The 19,501-nt window shown below is 41.7% G+C and overlaps 2 protein-coding genes across 4 annotated transcripts in view; both read left to right on the top strand.

The window, feature by feature from the left end:
* znf319b (zinc finger protein 319b) overlaps positions 1-8,300 on the top strand; it is a 13,532-nt gene extending 5,232 nt beyond the window's left edge. Inside the window, exons 1-3 of one of the 3 annotated variants that reach the window (XM_008411675.2) lie at positions 7-1,372; positions 2,171-2,310; positions 2,386-8,300. In XM_008411675.2, the coding sequence (XP_008409897.1) occupies positions 2,306-2,310; positions 2,386-4,225 (1,845 nt within the window). In that variant the 5' untranslated portion in view covers positions 7-1,372; positions 2,171-2,305 and the 3' untranslated portion in view covers positions 4,226-8,300. Of the gene's footprint in view, positions 1-6; positions 2,311-2,385 lie in introns of those variants that run through there. The other 2 variants (XM_008411674.2, XM_017305442.1) reach the window with 2 other exon arrangements.
* A 746-nt stretch (positions 8,301-9,046) lies between these two features.
* Positions 9,047-19,495, top strand: csnk2a2b (casein kinase 2, alpha prime polypeptide b). Its single transcript, XM_008411673.2, has 12 exons — positions 9,047-10,021; positions 10,352-10,463; positions 13,597-13,698; positions 14,571-14,621; positions 14,732-14,791; positions 14,903-14,986; positions 16,200-16,310; positions 16,706-16,807; positions 16,935-17,035; positions 17,927-18,075; positions 18,178-18,257; positions 19,279-19,495. The coding sequence occupies exons 1-11, from the start codon at positions 9,918-9,920 to the stop codon at positions 18,252-18,254; spliced, it is 1,053 nt and encodes a 350-aa protein (XP_008409895.1). The 5' UTR covers positions 9,047-9,917; the 3' UTR covers positions 18,255-18,257; positions 19,279-19,495.
* Positions 19,496-19,501: the final 6 nt, after the last annotated feature.

The raw sequence follows: 19,501 nt of genomic DNA on the forward strand, positions 1-19,501 counted from the left end.
GAAACGAAGAGCTCTTGAAACAATAGTTTGAGTAATAATGTAGAATTTGTCTCTGTCTGTACAGCACTAGACAAAGAATTTKAATCTTCAGTATTTAAACGTGACGCTCTAAACTGCGAGGGAGCCGTTTATAGCCGGGATGCGTTTTTCATCACAACACCTGGCTAATGTTTCCTCTGTGGCTCCGTTAGCAGGTGGCTAGGCTAGCAGGCTATCTCTCCCTGGTTACCCTGATCTTTGCCTAGAGACTTAAAAAAAAACGTTACGATGCGCAGACTCCGTTCATCAATTCTTTTTATTTTTTTTATTTATTTATTTTTTTTTTACCGCGAATCGTCCAACATTTGGAATTGTGTAAAAACGCATAGTAAACACACATGGACGAATTGATTTTCAAAGAWAACATTCACCCTTTTAAAATCATTCGATTCCAGGTGGTATTGACTTCATTTGTTTCTTGTTTTTGCTCTTAATGGATAAGGCGCCTCCCACAGAACACGTATGTTTGTGGCACAAATCTTTTTTGCATACCATATCCCGTGCAGGGAATTACAGAACTGGTAGAAATTAAATTTGCTTGATTATTATGTAGTTTAGTATTGTTTATTAACACCATACGACACCATTGGTATTCTCAATGTATTAAATTACTAAATATAAGACTCAATGTCGTTTTTAGTGCAAATCAGTAAAGTAAAAATGCTATTTAGAAACAATCAGATTCAGGCCAATTAAGAACATGCATGGGGAATGGTGGAAAGAAACAACTCTCTTTTAACTACAAGAAATTTGCATCAGAAGAAGGCTGAGCAGGTGATATCATCTGCCTTGACTGGATGTGTTTTGGAAAGGGTGTGAGACAGATGGTTTTGCTAAATAATAGCTTTCAAGAGAAATAAGAAAAACAAGATGGGAACAATAACAACTAATCGAGTGAAAGGAAATGTGTTGGGGGGGAAGAATGCTCAGAGATTGCTGTCCCCTATTTATCTATTACATCCTAATAATAAAGAATTATAGTAGTATTAGAACCTAGAAGTAAAAAAACGCATTGAGCACCGGTTTAGCTACATCACTCTGACACGGTATTTGCAATTTTGTCAGCATTGCATAAATGAAAGAGMGCAATCCTGCAATTAAACATATTATTTAARCATTTTTTTTATTGTTTACTCACAGATTACCAATATAAATGCTACTGTAGTGTCAAAGCATACAGCTGTGTTTTACATTTTCTGGAATAATGGATTTCTAAGAAACTTCACTGAAAAATTCATTTGTTTGTTGTGTCTCATGTTCTGAACATCCCAAAATTGTTGCATATTCAGGTCTGCTACAGAACCAGAYGGGTTTCATGCCTCTTATGGAGAAGGTAGAAAATTTAATCGATGAATTTATGTGTCACTCCAAGTCCAACATTACATTTGAGTAAGGAAAACAATCACATTTTAGAAGATGTTTTTTTTTTTTTTACTAAATAATCAATAGTTTTAAAAAAAAAGCAATATTTGGTAGCACTAATAATCCCTACAAGTTCATTACTTTAAGTCTGCTTATAGAGCGGTAACATAAAGATTATAAAACTCCATAGATTAGTTTGAAAACTAAAGATTGCATTGTTTTGATGGTCTTCTGTTTTACTGCTTCCAACTCTCTGTTGTGTCTAAATCAGCAGTGTTGATGTGTGTCAATGTAAAAATTCATTTTTTTTTCTTTTTTAACAAACTAAGAACAGGAAAAGTACACAATTGTTTTGAAACATCATGTTGATATTGCTGCTTTTTAAATCATCAGTTGCCTCCATAGTACGCCCGTGTGTTTAAGGAAATCGTGTTGTCTGCACTATATTAGATTTCCCCCTGTGTGTGTACCCCTACAACATGCCTGCCAGCTGGAGTTCTATCAGTAGAAATAATATTGTGGTGTTTCATCAGAAGTCTGTGTGCACTGCACAGTCTGCCGCAGCTGCTGCAAAACAAAGATTGCAACATTACTAAAGACCTCTAAAAGATCAGATTGAGCTAAAGTTTMAAAGATTTCAGGCTAAAGCTGAAAAGGGATCTCTAAAACAACTGAGCAATGTTTTCCATTAGAGTGTAGTTTCCTGATAATGTATTATGAGTACTGTGGTTCTTCATGTGGTATTTCTGACAGTTTGTCTTTCTTCCAGATGTAACTCAAGGATAAAGTGAAAGTTGTGGATTCCCGCCCCCCCCCCATCTTTCCCAACATCTGCTTTTCTTCAGTGGATTCCAGTTTAAGCCTTCAAGCCTCGGTCACCACAGCTCCTTCGCCGAGCTAAGAGATGGAGTGAGTTTTTTCCCCTTCACACATTCGGAAGCCTGTGGCCAATTACTCAAAATGTCTCTTTCTTTCCCTCTTTAGCTGGGCCACTCCAGCTGCCAAACTGAATCCGTACTCGCGAGCTCGCATGACGGAGGCCTGGCAGCAGCACGCCGTCGCTCCGCCTCCGGTTGTCCACACCATCCCAGCGGGAGCTGAAAACGCTTTGAGCTGCGCAGTGTATGGGATCGTACTGCAGCCGGACGCCTCATCGTTGCAGCAGCAGCATGGAGGTGGACAGCAGCATGCAGGAGCTCAACAACACGCAGGCGGACAGCAGGGGCAACATCCTTCTCAAGCCCAGCAAAGCTCTCTGCAAGTGGGAACAGAGTCGGGACACAAGTGTGGGACGTGTGGACACGACATCTCCCACCTGGCTAACCCGCTTGAACACCACTGCATGGTGAGTCAGGACAGGTCCTTCCAGTGCACTCAGTGTCTAAAGATCTTCCATCAGGCCACAGACTTGCTGGAGCACCAGTGTGTCCAGGTGGAGCAGAAGCCGTTTGTGTGCGGAGTTTGTAAGATGGGCTTCTCCCTTCTTACCTCGTTGGCTCAGCACCACACGTCRCACAACAGCAGAAACCCCATGAAGTGTTCCATTTGCGAGAAGACRTATCGGCCGGGCTCCTCCGGGAACACGACGCCCACGTCCTCGAGCAGCTCCCAGCCGTCTAGCAGTGACGGGGCGTCGGCAAGCAGCAGCTCGTCCATCTTACCCTTCCCCTCAGCTCGGGACCGGCCGTACAAGTGCTCCGTCTGCCAGAAGGGCTTCAAGCACCTCTCGGAACTCACGCGACACGAGAGGGTGCACACGGGGGAGAAGCCCTTCAAATGCGACACGTGCGACAAGGCTTTCAGCCAGTCGTCGCACYTGCAGCACCACCAGCGGACGCACAGCAACGAGAGGCCGTTCAAGTGCGCCGTGTGCGAGAAGAGCTTCAAGCACCGCTCGCACCTCGTCCGCCACATGTACGTTCACTCGGGCGAGCACTTGTTCAAGTGCAACTTGTGCGAGCTGCACTTCAAAGAGTCGTCGGAACTGCTCCACCACCCCTGCCACCCGCAGGGCTCCCGACCSTTTCGCTGCGCCACGTGCGGGAAGGGGTTTAAACGGCCGTCGGACCTGCGGCAGCACGAGCGCACGCACTCCGAGGAGCGGCCCTTTCACTGCGACGAGTGCCAGATGAGCTTCAAGCAGCATTAYGCGCTCGTGCGCCACAGACGGACGCACAAGGACCCCTCTGACCGGCCTTTCAGATGCAGTTTGTGCGACAAAGGCTTCATGCAGCCCTCGCACCTTCTCTATCACCAGCACGTCCACGGCATGGACAACYTGTTCAAGTGCGCCTCCTGCCAGAAGGAGTTCAGCCAGTCAGGAGAGCTACTCAGACACAAGTGTGGGGAGTCATCCAACTCCTCGCCGGACAAGCCGTACAAGTGCGACGTCTGCGGGAAGGGATACAAAAAGAGCTCCACCTTGCAGCGCCACCAGAACTCCCACTGCCAGGAGAAGCCGCTGAAGTGCTCGCTCTGCGACCGGCGCTTCCTGTCCTCCTCGGAGTTCGTCCAGCACCGCTGCGACCCWTCCAGGGAGAAGCCCCTCAAGTGCTCTGACTGCGAGAAGCGCTTCAAGTACTCGTCGGACCTGAACCGCCACCGGCGTGTTCACACGGGAGAGAAGCCCTTCAAATGCGACCACTGCAGCAAGGGTTTTAAACAGCGCGAGCATTTGACCAAACACCAGAGCACGCACTCCCGGGAGGGCCAGTTCAAGTGCGTCTGGTGCGGAGAGCGTTTCAGTGACTTGGGCTCTCTGCAGGACCACACTGTGCAGCACACGTCCGATGGAGACGGTTACAATGTGCCACAGTGCATGTGAGCCATGACTTTTTTATTTTTTGTTATTTTCCCTGAATGGACAGAACCATCAGCACTCCACCCACAGGCTGTTTATGAACCCAAACATCACTCTCGTTCAGGGCAGTCCTGGGCTGCAAACTGTTTTCAGATTTCATTGATCACAGTAAATTGGAAACTCTGGGTCTGGTTGAACAGTCAAGAAAAAAAGAACTCTCCAATTTTCATTTTTTTTAGTTATTTCTCTAACGTTTGAAAACACTGAGACAAAAGCTATATTCAATTTTTTTTAGTTTTGTAGCAAAACTAAACTTTGATGTTTTAAAGAACATTGGACAAAAATTGCATTTAAACTAGAGATGCATCAATTAGTCAAACAGTGATTACGATCGGCCAATGATCTCATCATTCAATGCTACTGATCTAGAGCTGGGCAATATATAAAATCCCACTACAAAATCAAGTGCAACTTGTGCGAGTGCAACTTGTGCGAGTGCAACTTGTGCGATTTCACAATCTCAAAGGACTATTTGTATGCAATATTTGATGCATAAACTGACATAATCTTGGAACCTCTTCCTTTTCTGTATGATTCAAAACTAACAGCTGTTGGAACATTTTCTTTTCTCTTTCATGTGATATAGTGGTTTGAGAGAAAAACTGGAGTCAATAGTTAAAGCCCAAATATCGGTGTCAGTCCAGAAAAGCTTGACTGGTGCATCTTTAATTAAGATTAATCTTTTATATCCCGTCGAATCATAGATTACTTATTACATATAAATCATGTCAGTGAGCTAAAATACAAAGCTACGTTAAACTTGATTTCAAAGACGTGTAATTGAAAAAGTTAAAGATGATTTAAAACCTTCAAGTCACGTCTTGGACGATTTAAAATCCCTCGTATTTATTTAGATGCGCTGCAGAAAAATGTGTGACGTCTCCTTTTTTTTTCCATAAAGGATGGCCTGGCATTTTCCATCAGAAAATATTTCCAGTTTAATTAATTATTTTAGGAATCTTCTTGAGTTAAAAGAAGACTGTTCAACTGGACTCTTCTCTTTTCTTCTATATCTTGGTGTTTTATTTGTCCAACCCATGCTCAGTGATAGCACTGTGGAGGTTAAAACGGAGATGTATTCGACCGTCAGGCCTCTTCTGGTTCACRRTTACTCTAAAATATTTGACTTTACACATTAACCCCAAACTATGTTCAATAGACATTMAATTTTTAACTGTTTTCCCATTCTGCTCTTGTGAACCTGACGGGACCTCAAAGCGTTGGCGCTTCAAAACMACATTGAGCATCAAAATGTTATCACTACAAATCATTCAAACTGCTGTTTGCTGCTTAAATATGCGTTTTAGTAATACGAGTTGATCCATTCGATCCTCCTAAATCATTTACTGTTTTTCGATTTAATTTGTCCGTTATGCCTTTTTCTTTCCCTCTTTTTTTGTTTGTTTTATTTTATTTTYTGTCCCTCTTCTCTCACGTCAGCAAAAAAAAGAGGATTTCCAGCGCAGTATTTCCCGCAGATATGATGAAAAGAGAGTACACCYTCCTTCAATTCTAGAGTTTTATAGGCTGACGCACAACTGAGTTTAAGCTGTTGTCATTAATTAAACAAAGATAAAGTAGAAAAWCTAAGTGCACATCATGGTTCAATCACCTGTAGCAGTAATAACGTTAAAGCTTTTTTTGTGTCACTGTAACAATCACTCAAATTGTTGTACTTAACGCTGACATACTATCCTTGGATTTCTGCAAACACAGTGCCGTGAATTATAGCTCAACCTCTCTACGTTGGTCTTGTCTGTGCAAATTACTATACATTTTTCCCAGCTCATTCAGATGCAACATTGTAAATCTTGTTGTCCCACAATTATTTTTGCAAAGAGAAGAACTATTCTTCTTCAACCCTTTAAAAAAAAAATCACACTTCAGTCTTTTCTAACTATCCTGTCAGGAACTTTAATTTGCTTGATGAGACCTATAGAGTCTGAGATGCAACTCTTAGGTTTTCGTACACATTTTTTGAGCACTGCACAACCCGACRCAGAGGTAAAGCCTGTTTGGACACTAATTTATGGACACTGCGGTTTCTTTTTTTTACGTAGTCTGTTTCACTGAAGAACGATGGACTACAAATTATGCTGTAATAAGTTCATGGGCAGCTTCCATTTTGCCATTGTGTTAACTTATTTTTTTCACTTTTCCAATTTTACTTTGTCTTTTATAAGTRACGACTGTGTGGAATCTGTTTTGTATCATTGAATTCAGATCTAAATTACTTTAGAACCGGGCTACATCCKGCTGTGTGAAATTAGAGGGTGTACTTTCTTTTTATAGTGTCTGGAGCATCACATCTAACTCGGTGTGTCTTTATAGTAACCATTGTGAACCTATTGTCACATTCGGGTAGCAGAGGACATGTGCTCCCCATGTTTATTTCAGCTGCTGCTAGTATTACTGTACCAGTATATGATGCTGTGCCATGTAGGGTTCAGACTTTCTACAGAACTGAATTTAACCACCAGTTAAAGTCCAAATGATTCAATCTAATGAAACCTGCCAGTTTAGACATATATAGAATTGCTAATATATTTCAATTCATTGTTCTCATCATACTCCTGCAGAGGTCAGTGTTGTGGGATAATGCGTACTGAATCCTCTGTCTCACCTTGTACATATGAGCCAAAATGATTGGAAATATCAGAAGTTGTTTTTCTGAAGATTTTTCCAAAAAWTTTTTTTACTATGGAAAACGTCTTGACAAATGCTCTCTCTCTCTCTTTTTGTTGTGGTTGATGTTTTTCTGGTCTGTGTAGTTTTATGGTGCCAGTATGTTACCGGGACTCTCAAAGAGAAACCTTTGTGAGAGACTGATTGYGTGAATGTAAAAACTGTTTTAAACAGAGCGATAAGAACTGATTTGACCGTCTCTCCGCCTTTGATTTTTTTTTGTTGAAGTTTGTCCAGGCTGAGCTGCTCCTGTAGGACGGTTCTGCACCTCTGTGCTAAAAGACTTAGGAGTTTGTTCTGTCGTTTCCTGTTGAGTTGTGTCTGTCGGGGCGGTTTTCTTTCTGAATCATCATCTAAAATTGCCACGAGATTGTGTCTCTCAAGAAGCCACTTTGTTTACGTGTTGACTGTGACTGCCTTCGTTYTTTCTTTGTGTCCACCCTTCCTCTCCTATAAAGTTTGAGTGCAGTATTAAATACATGTTTTGAAGACTTTTCTACAAAATGAGGAATTGAGTCCATTTCAATTCAGCCTTAAAATGTTTGCTTTATGCCTCGTTTCTTAATCATTCAATGTAAGAAAGCTAACCATAAGTCCTTYTTTTATTACTTTATTGTTTTTGCAGAGTTTGAGGACAAGTTTGACTGTGTTTTTATGGTTTGTGCTTGTTTATTTTAGCATCTAGATCTTTTATTAAATTGGTATAGTATGTGTTTTGTGGGAGTGGGAGACCAGGTCCTTGGGGTTGGTTTAAAATTTAAAAGTGTGCATTTAAAAGCTTTTTATATCCAGAAACACAATTCATCTTTTCAAAGCCAAAGAACTCCAGTAGCTATTGTCTATATTATTTGTTTTGGAGTATGAGAGGATTCATGCAAATTCTCAGAAAAAGAAGTCTATCCTTCCTATGTTCTTGGTAGAAAAGGAAATCTACTCCATAGCTATCAAAGGGAGTGGGAATCTTCTTTATATTCACAATTTCAACCTCAGTTATTACTGGTTTTACTGGAAAAGAAAAAAATACCATCACCAGTTAACCCAGTCATGCCCACTTTAGTACCACTAAACCCCTGCCCTGTTAAACCCTTATGCTTTCCTCCTCTCTGCATGCTTGCTGTTAGTATTTGTTTGCTTTTTTTTTTGTTCTTCCCCTCYTCACAGCACTTTTCCTTTCTGTTTTATAGCGTTTTAATTTTTTTAAATTGTTCAGTGGTTTATGTGAACGACGTTGAAGAGAAAACTTGGAAAAGAAAAAAACTTTGTGGCATAGTACAGTTCATTCTGAGGTCATCTGTATGTTTGTAGCACCCATTTACACAGAGCACTAACAAATAAAACTTTTTTTCATTTATAATTCTGTGAGTCGGTGACGTTATCTGAAGATTAATTTAGGTGGCTGTATAACTTGTAATTTTCCTGGAGGTTTCAGTTTTTAGATTTTTATTCATATATATTACTAATTCAAGAGAATTCAGAGTTTAAAAAACATTTCTTAGTTAAACAACTAATTTTGTCATGTTGCTGCTCRGATATCAGTACATGGAGTTTATCTTAATCATAAGCATTTTATAACTTAATTACAACCTTTTTTACTTGTTTATTTTTCTATAATTTAGTTTATATAACAGTAATTGTTAATAAATGTCATTCCACAGCCCATTATAAAAGCTCTCTATATATTTTAAGTTCCAAGAACTGAATAATTAATTTATTACATACTATTATTATATTGGTAAGACTAGATGTAAATATATGTATTTATTTAACGTATCATAGAGTACTTAACTGTTAATTCATAAGGTACATCGTAATAAAAAAAATAATTTGTACATCACGGTTCAATTTGATATTATTTACAAATTGATCCGGTTTTTTATGGGTCTGTTGCCATACTTGACTCTTTAGCCTTTAAAAAGAAAATAAAAATACATAATGTATCAAGAAATACAAAAATATATTTTCTAATTTATATAATTGTGTTTTTAATATATGTACATGCATTGCGACACATACTAAGAGAATAAATATGTGGGGGCGGAGGGGTTAAATGTTACACAACCGTAGTCATTTCCTGTCACCAGATGGCGCTGTGGCCTTGTTGACACTTGACGCATGGCGCAGTTTACCCCGGATACCAGCGGTTTCACATCCCGGGTATCTCCCTCCCTCCTGCTCCTCCTTCACCCGCTCCGCCTCCCTTCCTGCGCTCTCCACCACCGGGGAGGTCCGTAGGCTGCCGAGCTAACTCCCGAAACCCGGGCCCCTGAAGTTTGCGTGCGGCACCGGGAAGAGAAGGTCCCGCTTGCCCCGCACAGCCGCTTGCACATGACGCGGGCTCCGCTGATGTTCGTACCCGGAGCCGAGCGCTCCCCTACGGTGCGACATCTCGGCGCTACCGTGAGCTAACAACATCGATCTTCGCTGCTGCTTCCACCGCCCCCTCTCTGCCTCTGGTCGACCCCGCTACCAATCTGTCACATCGAGCGCTGATTGATTAGCTGGCTCTGGAGCTCCGGGGGCATCCCTCCTATCATCGTCCATCATCTGGTGCAAGAATCCCGATCAGAAGCCCCCTTTTCCCTGCTTCTCTTCTGCCTTTTTAGGGTYCGCCTCCTCTCTACCTCAGCACCCCCGATGCCGCCTGGTCCATATCTCTGTGTGTAGCACCATCATCTCCTACTTCTATTATAAACCTTCGTCGGGTGTGTTGCCTTTAATAATCCGATCAAGAAGCGCTTCAAGGCGGCTACAGCCTGCGACAACCTCCGCGGACATCTCTGGTCCTCAAGTCTGATTTTTTTCCCCCTCCTCTCTGCAAACCAGCTGGCTGGCGTGTTCCACTTTCCTCCCACACGCAGCTGCCCCAACGTTCCTTAAATCCTCACCAGCCTCCCAGAGTCGGTCCAACCATCCACACCGCGGCAGGCCTCCGTGACGCCCGCCCCGCGGCGTCCGAGCCACGGGTCCCACCATGCCGGGTCCAGTGGCCGGGAGCAAGGCCCGTGTGTACGCAGACGTCAACACCCTGAAGAGCCGGGAGTACTGGGACTACGAGGCCCATGTTCCAAACTGGAAGTAAGGATATTTCAGTTTAGCTGCATTCGTCTGTGTGGAGATTGCAGAGGGGAAAGTGTGGCAGATGGGGGTTTATTATTAAACACGGAGCTGTGAGGGTGTGATGACACCACGGTTGTCCTCCAGTCTGTCTGACACTTCATTCCCTCGCATCTCTGTCCTTTCCTCCCTGTCTGTTGTCTAAATGCCCTAAGATCTGAGCCAGAAACTCCTGGACGAGATTTTGCAACAGAAGATCTGATTTCACACAGAGCCTAAACAATACTTCTTTTTTTGTGTGTGTGTGTGTGATTTTTGTCACACATGCTGCTCTTCTGTTTGTCTCTGCAGCAACCAGGAGGACTACCAGCTGGTCCGTAAGCTGGGCAGAGGGAAGTACAGCGAGGTGTTCGAGGCTATCAACATCACTAACAATGAGAAGGTTGTGGTCAAGATCCTCAAGGTGAGCAAGTCTCACACTGGTGCAGCTAGAATTTGAAAAAAAAAAACGAAAAATCAATTATGAATTATTTCATGAATTCAGAATCATATCATATTAAAATTAAACACTATATAAAAGTGACTTTTTAGTTCGGAAATGTTTTGCCATGACCCGCACATTCCAGGGGAACATCGCTGACTTGACAGTCACTGACACTCCCCACTCGGAGGGTCAAAAAGAAAAGGTCATTGCTGAAAAAACAGAATGTTCACAGGGTGAAAAGCTTGTATCAAACATATTAATGGGAAGTTTGGTGGAAAAAAAAAGTGCAGCAGGAAAAATTGATGCATGTGCTTTTTTCTGTCAGTTTCCAGTTGTTTGAGTTGCCTTCTGCACCTGTTTCCTCCTCTCTATGTCTTTTACTCCAAATCCCTAAGACTTGTTTAAGGTTGTCCCAAAGGCCTGCCTCGAGGTTAAAGCAAACACTTCTGTACGTCTTTCATCTTTTAAACATGTAATAGAGACTCTTTTGGAGACCGAGTCTTGACAGATTAAAGTAAATGTCCCTTTGTGATTTGGCACAGACAGGCATGCAGCATGTGATTAGTTTTCAGATCCACAGGATTTCTTGGCACTGTTAAAAAAAATATGGATTTATAAAACCTAACATTGTCCAGGACCAGATAAGGATGGACTGAAAAACAAAAACAACTAAACTGCTTAAACAGGCTGAATTATTATTATTATTATTTATTTATTTTTTTTGCCTGTGTGCAAAATAGTAATTTCGTACTGGAGGATTGCAGAGGAGATGGCTGGACAGATCTGGATGTTGTCTGCAGTAATGTGGTTGATGCGCTGGTCCACCGCTTACCTGTGAAAAATGAGATCCTCCAGACAACCGGCTTACTCAGCTTTAGAGATAAGCTGGAAGTCTCATAGTTGAATCCTTGCGGTCCCCACATCTGAGGGGTTGATTTTGGGTAGTTTGAGTGTCTGATTAGGAATGCCTAATGTGAAGGAGATGTGGATACAGACCCCACCGTATGTTGCTTCTTGCCTCAAAAACGTTTTAGGGACTGAACTGAACAGTCTCTCCTGGACCTACCAAATTAGCTAACTAATCAAATGGCAAGTAATAAAATCAAGTAAAAATCCAGGAATATATTTTATACGTTACATCCTCGTTTTTTGAGGCTTTGATCTCTAATGGTCAGGATATGATGAATTCAACTTTGTCGAGTTTTAGTCAGATGTTTTTTTTTTTTGCAGAACATGAAACCTGGAGATGATATATGGAGGTGGGGGTTTTAAGATAAAAACAAATGAATCCAAAATCTTCAAGATGCTAAATAAATACTCCAGTAAGATAGACTCAAAGAACCAAGCATTTCAGGAGCCGCCATTTTACAGCTTGAACAGGAAGTCTTGTCTGTAGTCGCAGCTTTGGCTTTAATTGCAGCCCAGTCTTTAAGCCAGCTAACAAACCTCTCCTGCTGCTGTTGGAAATCCGAGCAGAAGATTAAAAACACAGCCGTAGACGATTGCTGCATAGCTGTAGCTGTACGCAAATAAACCGACCTGGCTACTGCGGTTCTTGTGCAGTCAGTCTCTAGGTTTCAGTGCTGAAGTGGGTCAGTGTTGAAGGTGTCCTACTGCGCTGTGATTGGTCAGTTGTTTCGTAGATGAACATCAGCAGACAAGGATCTGGGAGTCTGGACAACCTTTAATTTAATGATCTGGTTCTTGCAAGGTTCTGCTTGATTTCAGTCCAACCTGACGGGCAAAACGAGTTCTACACTGTTGCTACAAACTAAGTACACCCCATGATTCAACAGCCATCTTCAATAGAAATGACCTGAAGACATTTTCTATCCAGCTTCATCAAAGTGCTGTGGAGGAATGAAGACCCGCTCTGCTTTCAGGCACAAGGCCTCACACCTGACTCCAGCACACGTTACTGTGCCGCAGACTTTAGGGTTGACTGATAGACGTAAAGCAGGCCCAAATCATCATCCCACCACCGCCGTGCCAGGCTGTTGGTATTCCAAACAAGGAGAACCTGTTCAGGCTTGTCCTGGTTGTCTTGTCATGAATGATGTCATTTCACATGCCAACTGAGGGATGCGGAGGCTGTTATGGAGCTCTTTGGTGCTTTGCAGTTTCGTTCAGTTTTGCACTTTTTAATTGTTGATATGAATTCGTTCAGAGATGGACTCCTGGGAGGATTGGCAGCTTTTTTTTTTTTTTTTTTTTTTTTTTATGTTTTCCACTTGGAAATACTTTTTTGCACTATCGAACGATGAGTTTAAAAAAGAAAACAATAGATGGGAAATTGCTCTTTCACATTTTCCAGATAGATGATCAGCATTCATTTCTTCTTTGTGGTTGTTGTTGATGTCTCTCCATCTTGGCGTGATGTTGGCAAACAACTGTATGCTCTAAACTAGCAAGATGCCAAACTTGCTACTGCTTTTATAAAGACGCTCACTAGAGCTAGGCAAGATAGCATACATTTATATTGCCATTACTGTGTCAGTCTGTGTGATATTAGTGTTGCAAAGAATTCTGTGGAGTGCAGTTTTTGTTGGTAATTGTAATCCCAGTGTCAGGAACGTACAATATTCATGCAAATAATATATTCTGCTTGCTGGATGGAGTCTCTGTGTCCAAGTCACTGAAGGCTGTAGAATGTTTTGGAAGCATCATAATGAAAGAGTAACAATGAGTTAGGAAATGGGCAATTTTTCTCAGCTCATTGTAATATTTAGCAATAAAATTGTCATTATCTGGGGGTTATTTCTTTAAAATAACCACTGAAATAAGCTTCTGTGCTGCTCCGGCTCCCATTCAGCCGCAAAGATTACAAGATAACCCAAAAATAAGCGGAGGTGTCTCAGCCGAGAGGCGAGGATTAGCCGTCAGTCAGTTAAATGTGAGCGTGGAAGAAGGAAAAAGATGCTGAGGAGAGCAGAGAGCAGCAGCAGCAGCACTGAGGAGAGCAGCATCAGCAGATTCCTGAAACTGCATGTTGGCAAACATTCCTGCTCTCACATATTAATGTAATTTTGCTTCTTCGTCTCCCCATCTGAGGCTTCGTCGTTAAATTGTTAATTTTTTATTTTTTTTTTTTGCTGTTCATCCATCGATTCAGCCTGTCAAGAAAAAGAAGATCAAGCGAGAGATAAAGATCCTGGAAAACCTGCGAGGGGGCACCAACATAATCCGCCTCGTGGACACAGTCAAAGACCCGGTGGTAGGCCTGCTCGTCTTACGGTTTTTTAATAGTTCTTTTTTTTATGGAAATACAGGGCAGATTAAGAGTTGGTGTTGGGGATGGAATATTTGAGTGATTTGCAATTTTTGGGGTTAATAATCAGACATTTTGCTACTTTTGCGACGCACCAATATGATTTTTTTCAGTCGCCTTAAGCTTTTAGARACATCAGTTTGTGATGAAATTAAAACGTATGACATCCATAAAGAGAGTCGTCTTGTACAGTAGTACTAAAACAATTGGATGTTAAAGTCACTGGAGATATTCTGTGTGCAAAATAAGATGACAGTTTAAGCTTGACTATTGAGTTGCTTGGAAACTCACCTTGCTAAGTGTGTTTAAGTTTTTTTATTGCATTTTGAGGACAAAACGAGCCATTAGGCTCTGAAATGCTTTCGGATGACCTTTTTCAACTTAGACAAATTTTTATTTTTTCTAAGAACTGGAAAGCTGTTGAAAGACAGATTGCTAAAAAAAACAAAACAAAAAAAAAATCCTTGATATGTTGCATGTTTTAGTTGGTGTGTGCTTACAACAAGCACATTTCATTGATGCTGGATTTGGTCTAAAACTAGAGAACAATAACTAGTGAAYTTTAACTTTTTTGTCCCAAGTGAAAATATTATGAGGAKTTCRGGAAGGAAGGATGTTTATTCATGCTCTGACTCAGCCGGGACGCTCTGCAGCGCTGCAGCAGGATCTCTTTTCTTGTGTGTCTGTTYCTGCGAGCGAACCGGGAGCAAGAAAATGATCATTTAGGGTTTATAGTTTTGAGCAGTTTGATTGAAGCGGAGCTTCAGCAGCTTCTGTSTGTTTTTCTGACTCTCTGTCTCTCTGGSKGCCACACGCAGTCGAGGACTCCGGCACTCGTGTTTGAATCCATCAATAACACAGACTTTAAGGTACAGCCTCCGCCTCCCTTTTCCTCTTGACACCRTCGCCTTTCTGCTGTTCTTTAGTTAGATTTTGCTACAGCGGCCGCCCTGATGCAGCTTTTGCTCCATCTCTGCAGGAGTTGTACCAGAAGTTGACAGATTATGACATTCGTTTCTACATGTACGAACTACTGAAGGTGAGACGTGTTTACTGCGCCTTCCTGCCCCCTCCTCTCCGTTCCCTCATTGAGATCAGATCTCAGTTCCTCTCTTTTATTTTACTTCTTATTTCCACGTTCCAACACCAGGCTCTGGACTACTGTCACAGTATGGGAATCATGCACCGCGACGTCAAACCTCACAACGTGATGATCGACCACCAGTTAAGAAAGGTAGGTGGTGCTTTAAATAGCCTCCCATTTGTTTTCGTTTTCTCCCCCACACACACACACACACACACGCTGATTATTATCTGTCATCCTGCTGCTTCAGCTCCTGGTTTATTTTCCTTTTATTGTGTTTCCCCCCCCCCACCCCCCATTTTGAAGAGGAGAGGGTATCGCATTAATGCGAGCCTTCAGCCCTCGTGTGGGTGCATTTGGAGTTGGATTATTAAAACAACAGCGGAGGTCATTTCCATCTGAATAAACAAGCTTCCTGTTGTTACAACAAACATTTTCCCATTTAATGAAAGTCCCCGTTTTCTCAATGTGAGCGCGCGCCTGAAAGAACAGACGCCGTTTGAACAAACGCTCCAGTTTTACGGGGTTTCAAAGTTCCTGAATTGTGGATGAAGTTTCCTGAGAAGYGCTTGGAACCGAGTCTGCTGCATTTATCAAACGTAATAATCGCTTTTTCAATAGTAGTTGTCTGCAAAGGTTTTTAAAGCAAGAACTGGATGCAGAAACTGAGGGGAAAGATATACATGGCTGCTTAAAGAAGCGCCTGTACTCGCTAAAATTTAGTCAAATGTTCCCTGGCAGGTTTGAAAGTCATCCACAGACTTTCTGTAGCCTTCAACAAGCTTCATGAATAATTCTGATCGGACATTTGAGCTCCYCTTTTGTAGAATTGGTTCATTTACATGTACAAACATGTAGTCCTGTTTTTTTCCATTATTCCATCCACTCTGTCCCACAGCATGATGCTACCACCAACATACCATTGCATTGAAAGTCTCAACTTGTGACTTTAGATTATTTCCACTAGGTATTGCCTTTGTRGTTAGAAATTCCTTCCTTTGAGGGTTTTTGTTCTTTTCTGTCAGCTTGTTCCCTCAGAGTGTTTTTAGTACCAAACAAGATTCAAGTTTGTAGAATTTGGTGGCAGTTGTTTGTCCTGGTTTTATCCACGTTTTTTAACGCAGCAGTACAACATGGCAGCGTACTATGATTTAGCACGTTGCATCTCATTGTAAAGAGCTGTAGGGTTTGAACAACTGGTGGCGACTTTCTAAGAAAACTACTGGAGATTTTAGTCCTAGGTGAGCAAAAACATGAGTTTTCTTTCTCCAGCAGGGGGCAGCAGATGAACACAGGAGTGCTGCAGCTGCTGTGTGCGTTTGTTGTTCAGCAAAGGACTGATTCTCTTGTGTTTCCTCTGCAGCTACGCCTTATAGACTGGGGGCTGGCAGAGTTTTACCACCCGTCCCAGGAGTACAACGTCAGAGTGGCCTCTCGATACTTTAAAGGCCCCGAACTTCTGGTGGACTACCAGGTAACATCGACCTGAAACCAAACAACCAGCTCATTTATAAAATACATTTACAAAACAACAGGTCGTGCCCAAAGCTCTTTACAAAATACATAAAACTAAGACATCAAAAAATAAAATAAAATTAAGACCTTCATAAAATTAGGGCTATTAAGGAGGATGTCGACTGAAACTGGGCCATTGGGTTTTTGAGAAAACGTGCTTTAGAAAGAGACTTAAAGCAGGAAGTRAAGACGTCTGCATGCTTTGTTATCTGCAGGTTGTCTCAACCAAAGTGGGTTTATCTGCGAGGCAGAGCTGATTTGTTTATTAAATTTAGACTCTGAGTCATTATTGTCACACAGGGTTGGGCCTGATCAACCTGTTCTTTTYACCAGCTGGGTCTTTTTGTGTTGCAGATGTATGACTACAGTTTAGACATGTGGAGTCTGGGATGCATGCTGGCCAGCATGATCTTTCAGAAAGAACCATTCTTCCACGGACAAGACAATTACGACCAGGTACCCATCTCAGTGGGTGGTAAACTGATAATCGAAGGAAAATGTTTTTTTTTTTTTTTTTAGAAGTCTTGTTTTTAAAAAAAGTTTATGGTCTGATACGTGGACTCTGTTTGGTTTTGGTTTGCAGCTGGTGAGAATTGCCAAAGTGCTGGGGACCGACGAGCTGTTCGGTTACCTGCGGAAATATCACATCGAACTGGACCCACGCTTCAAAGACCTGCTAGGACAGTAAGTCCACGCCACGTCTGACCGTCCTCAGACTGCTGAGAGGCACGGCTGCTGGAAATGTCCACAAGCAACTCCAGAGACGGCTAGCTGCACAGGATTAAACACCATTTGTTTATAGAAAGTGAATGCAGTCATAACAAAAACAAAGCAATACTCTTTCATGTAGAGTGTAATGCCTGAGAACCCAGAGCACAAAATTAAAACTCCTCTCGTCCCTGCCAAGTCTTTAAATGAGGAAAATGTGTGAAGAATGAACAAAAAAATGACCCTTAAAAGTGGCGCCACAATCAACAAAAGCTTACTTAAAATGATCTCGAGATTCAGCAGCAATAACTAGAAGTAGCTGTTTATCATTTTCTCATTACAACAGTTTAATCCTTSTGAGGTATGTACTTTGACTAGGCCATTGGAAAACCTTGACTTGTCTTTTTTAGCCATCTTCAGCTGTAGTTCTGCCACTCGGTTTGGTGTCATTGTCTTATTTTTGATACAAGGTGTTTGCGCTCATACATTTGGCTTCGTTTTCCCCAAATGTTGTAGTTGTACTTGGTGGGACATCCACTTCTAAGTAACTGTATTAAAGGATTTCCACGGACTTTGAATTATTCAGAAATGGCCAAGTAATCCTTCCCAGATTGATGGACAGAAACCATTTCTTTGTAAGGTCGTTGCTGATGTTGTTCCATTGCARCACACCTATCTGCAGCAATCTCTTGCTACACCRACGATGATCAGCTAGTCGGGGCTTTCCACCTGCAGCTCAGATGAGCATCATGACCTACGAAAAAGAAGCTTTAATATTTGACCAATCATGAATGATCTGGTGTAATATTCGTTCAGATTTTTACTGGGCTTTGCAAACGTGTGCATCCTTTATTTCTGTCCACGCAGGCAGAGCAGGAAGCGATGGGAACAGTTTGTGCAGACTGAGAACCAGCATTTAGTGAGTCCTGAAGCTCTGGACCTGCTGGATAAGCTGCTCCGCTACGACCACCAACAGAGGCTGACAGCCACCGAGGCCATGGAGCACCCCTACTTCTGTAAGCATCGCATCTACACTTTTCAGTAGTTCACCWAAAATCTGATCTAATTGAGTAAATGTGCAAAGCTGAAAGTGGCTCCCCTTTTTTTTGTCCCTGCAGATCCTGTAGTAAAGGAGCAGTCTCTATCAAACTCTGACAACAACATGGTTTCTAGTGGCAACACTACAGCACGATGAAAGGTAAATGTTGTTTAATACTACTGCAATWTTTTTTTTTTYTCATTGTGAAAAATGTCAGGCACAATGGCTTAGTTTGTTCTAGAGTGGATGTGTCTGATCTTCTGGAAATTGTTGCTCCTCTAAAAGTGTTGTCGATAGGTRATGTGAACTATTTCAGACATTTCCTGGGAGTTGAAGCTGATGACTGACATTTTCTATTGAGGTCTAATTATTTTTTTCAAGAATAATCAATAAAATAAGTGTTTCTTCGTTAATAGCAGTGACTTAGAGTATAATATATTCATTCTGTTTTCACTATTAATTTATTGTTCGACTTTTACTGTTTCAATTTTTTGCTCCTTATAACTAACTTGGCATTCAGAGCCTCCTGTTTAAATTGCTTAATKACTCAGTGGTTTGTGTGTAGGTGTGATCATTAAAATCAATGGTCCTTTTTTTTTATTATTATTTTATGTAATTTTTAAAACAATGTTACCAAAACTGATTTAGAAAAAATAAAATTTAGAAAATTAGAAAAATAAAAATAAATCAAAGAAATAGTCATTCTTATTTTGGCTGACTAATGTTATTCTCCTTAATTTAACTAAGTTGATTTTTGTTTGTCTTTATCTCAATGGAAAGAGGACCCGTGCTCTTGAATCATGTCAGTGAACTCTAAAAAGYTATCACTACTCATTTGGTCTCATTTGTCATGCCTAAAAGATTTCTCCGGAGCTYCTTCATTTTACCCTCTAGWGGGCGCTATAGGTCAGTAAGACCTATAATACTGGAATAAAAACCTTTCCATTCCCTTCGCTCATTGCGATGAGCGATCGGATGCATTTCATTGTTCGTGTTTTACTTCAAAATGGCCTCGGATGTAGTCGACTGCTACTAAGAACAATTCAGCTTTTTGAACAGTTTTCTGGATCATCAAGAACTTGATGATCTGTAACACCATCATGATGCCGCTAACGAGCCATGAGGAGGAGAGCTTTCTTGTAATCGATTGCTCTTTTTTTTTTTTTTGCTCTTTTCACAGGAGTGGAAGGAAGATGGATGTCTGTTACCTCAACTTTGTAACCGCTTGTGTCAGAAACTTTGACGAAGTGTACAGCAACAAATGGCTCAAAGCGACTCGGACCAGTTTACACATTCACAGAAACGTTCACACGGACAAAACGTCAATGCAAGCACACGTCTCCAAACACAAACAGATGCAGAAACAAACACAAAAAAACCGCCCTCCTCCTCCTCCACCTCCT

Source organism: Poecilia reticulata, linkage group LG6 (assembly GCF_000633615.1).
Source record: "Poecilia reticulata strain Guanapo linkage group LG6, Guppy_female_1.0+MT, whole genome shotgun sequence".
Lineage (NCBI taxonomy): Eukaryota > Metazoa > Chordata > Actinopteri > Cyprinodontiformes > Poeciliidae > Poecilia > Poecilia reticulata.

Excerpts from the sequence above, each read along its gene's own strand:
- csnk2a2b (XM_008411673.2), top strand. The coding sequence starts at position 9,918 with ATGCCGGGTCCAGTGGCCGGGAGCAAGGCCCGTGTGTACGCAGACGTC. Across the intron at positions 16,808-16,934 it reads GACAAGACAATTACGACCAG|CTGGTGAGAATTGCCAAAGT; the intron begins GTACCCATCTCA and ends TTTGGTTTGCAG. Across the intron at positions 17,036-17,926 it reads TTCAAAGACCTGCTAGGACA|GCAGAGCAGGAAGCGATGGG; the intron begins GTAAGTCCACGC and ends CTGTCCACGCAG.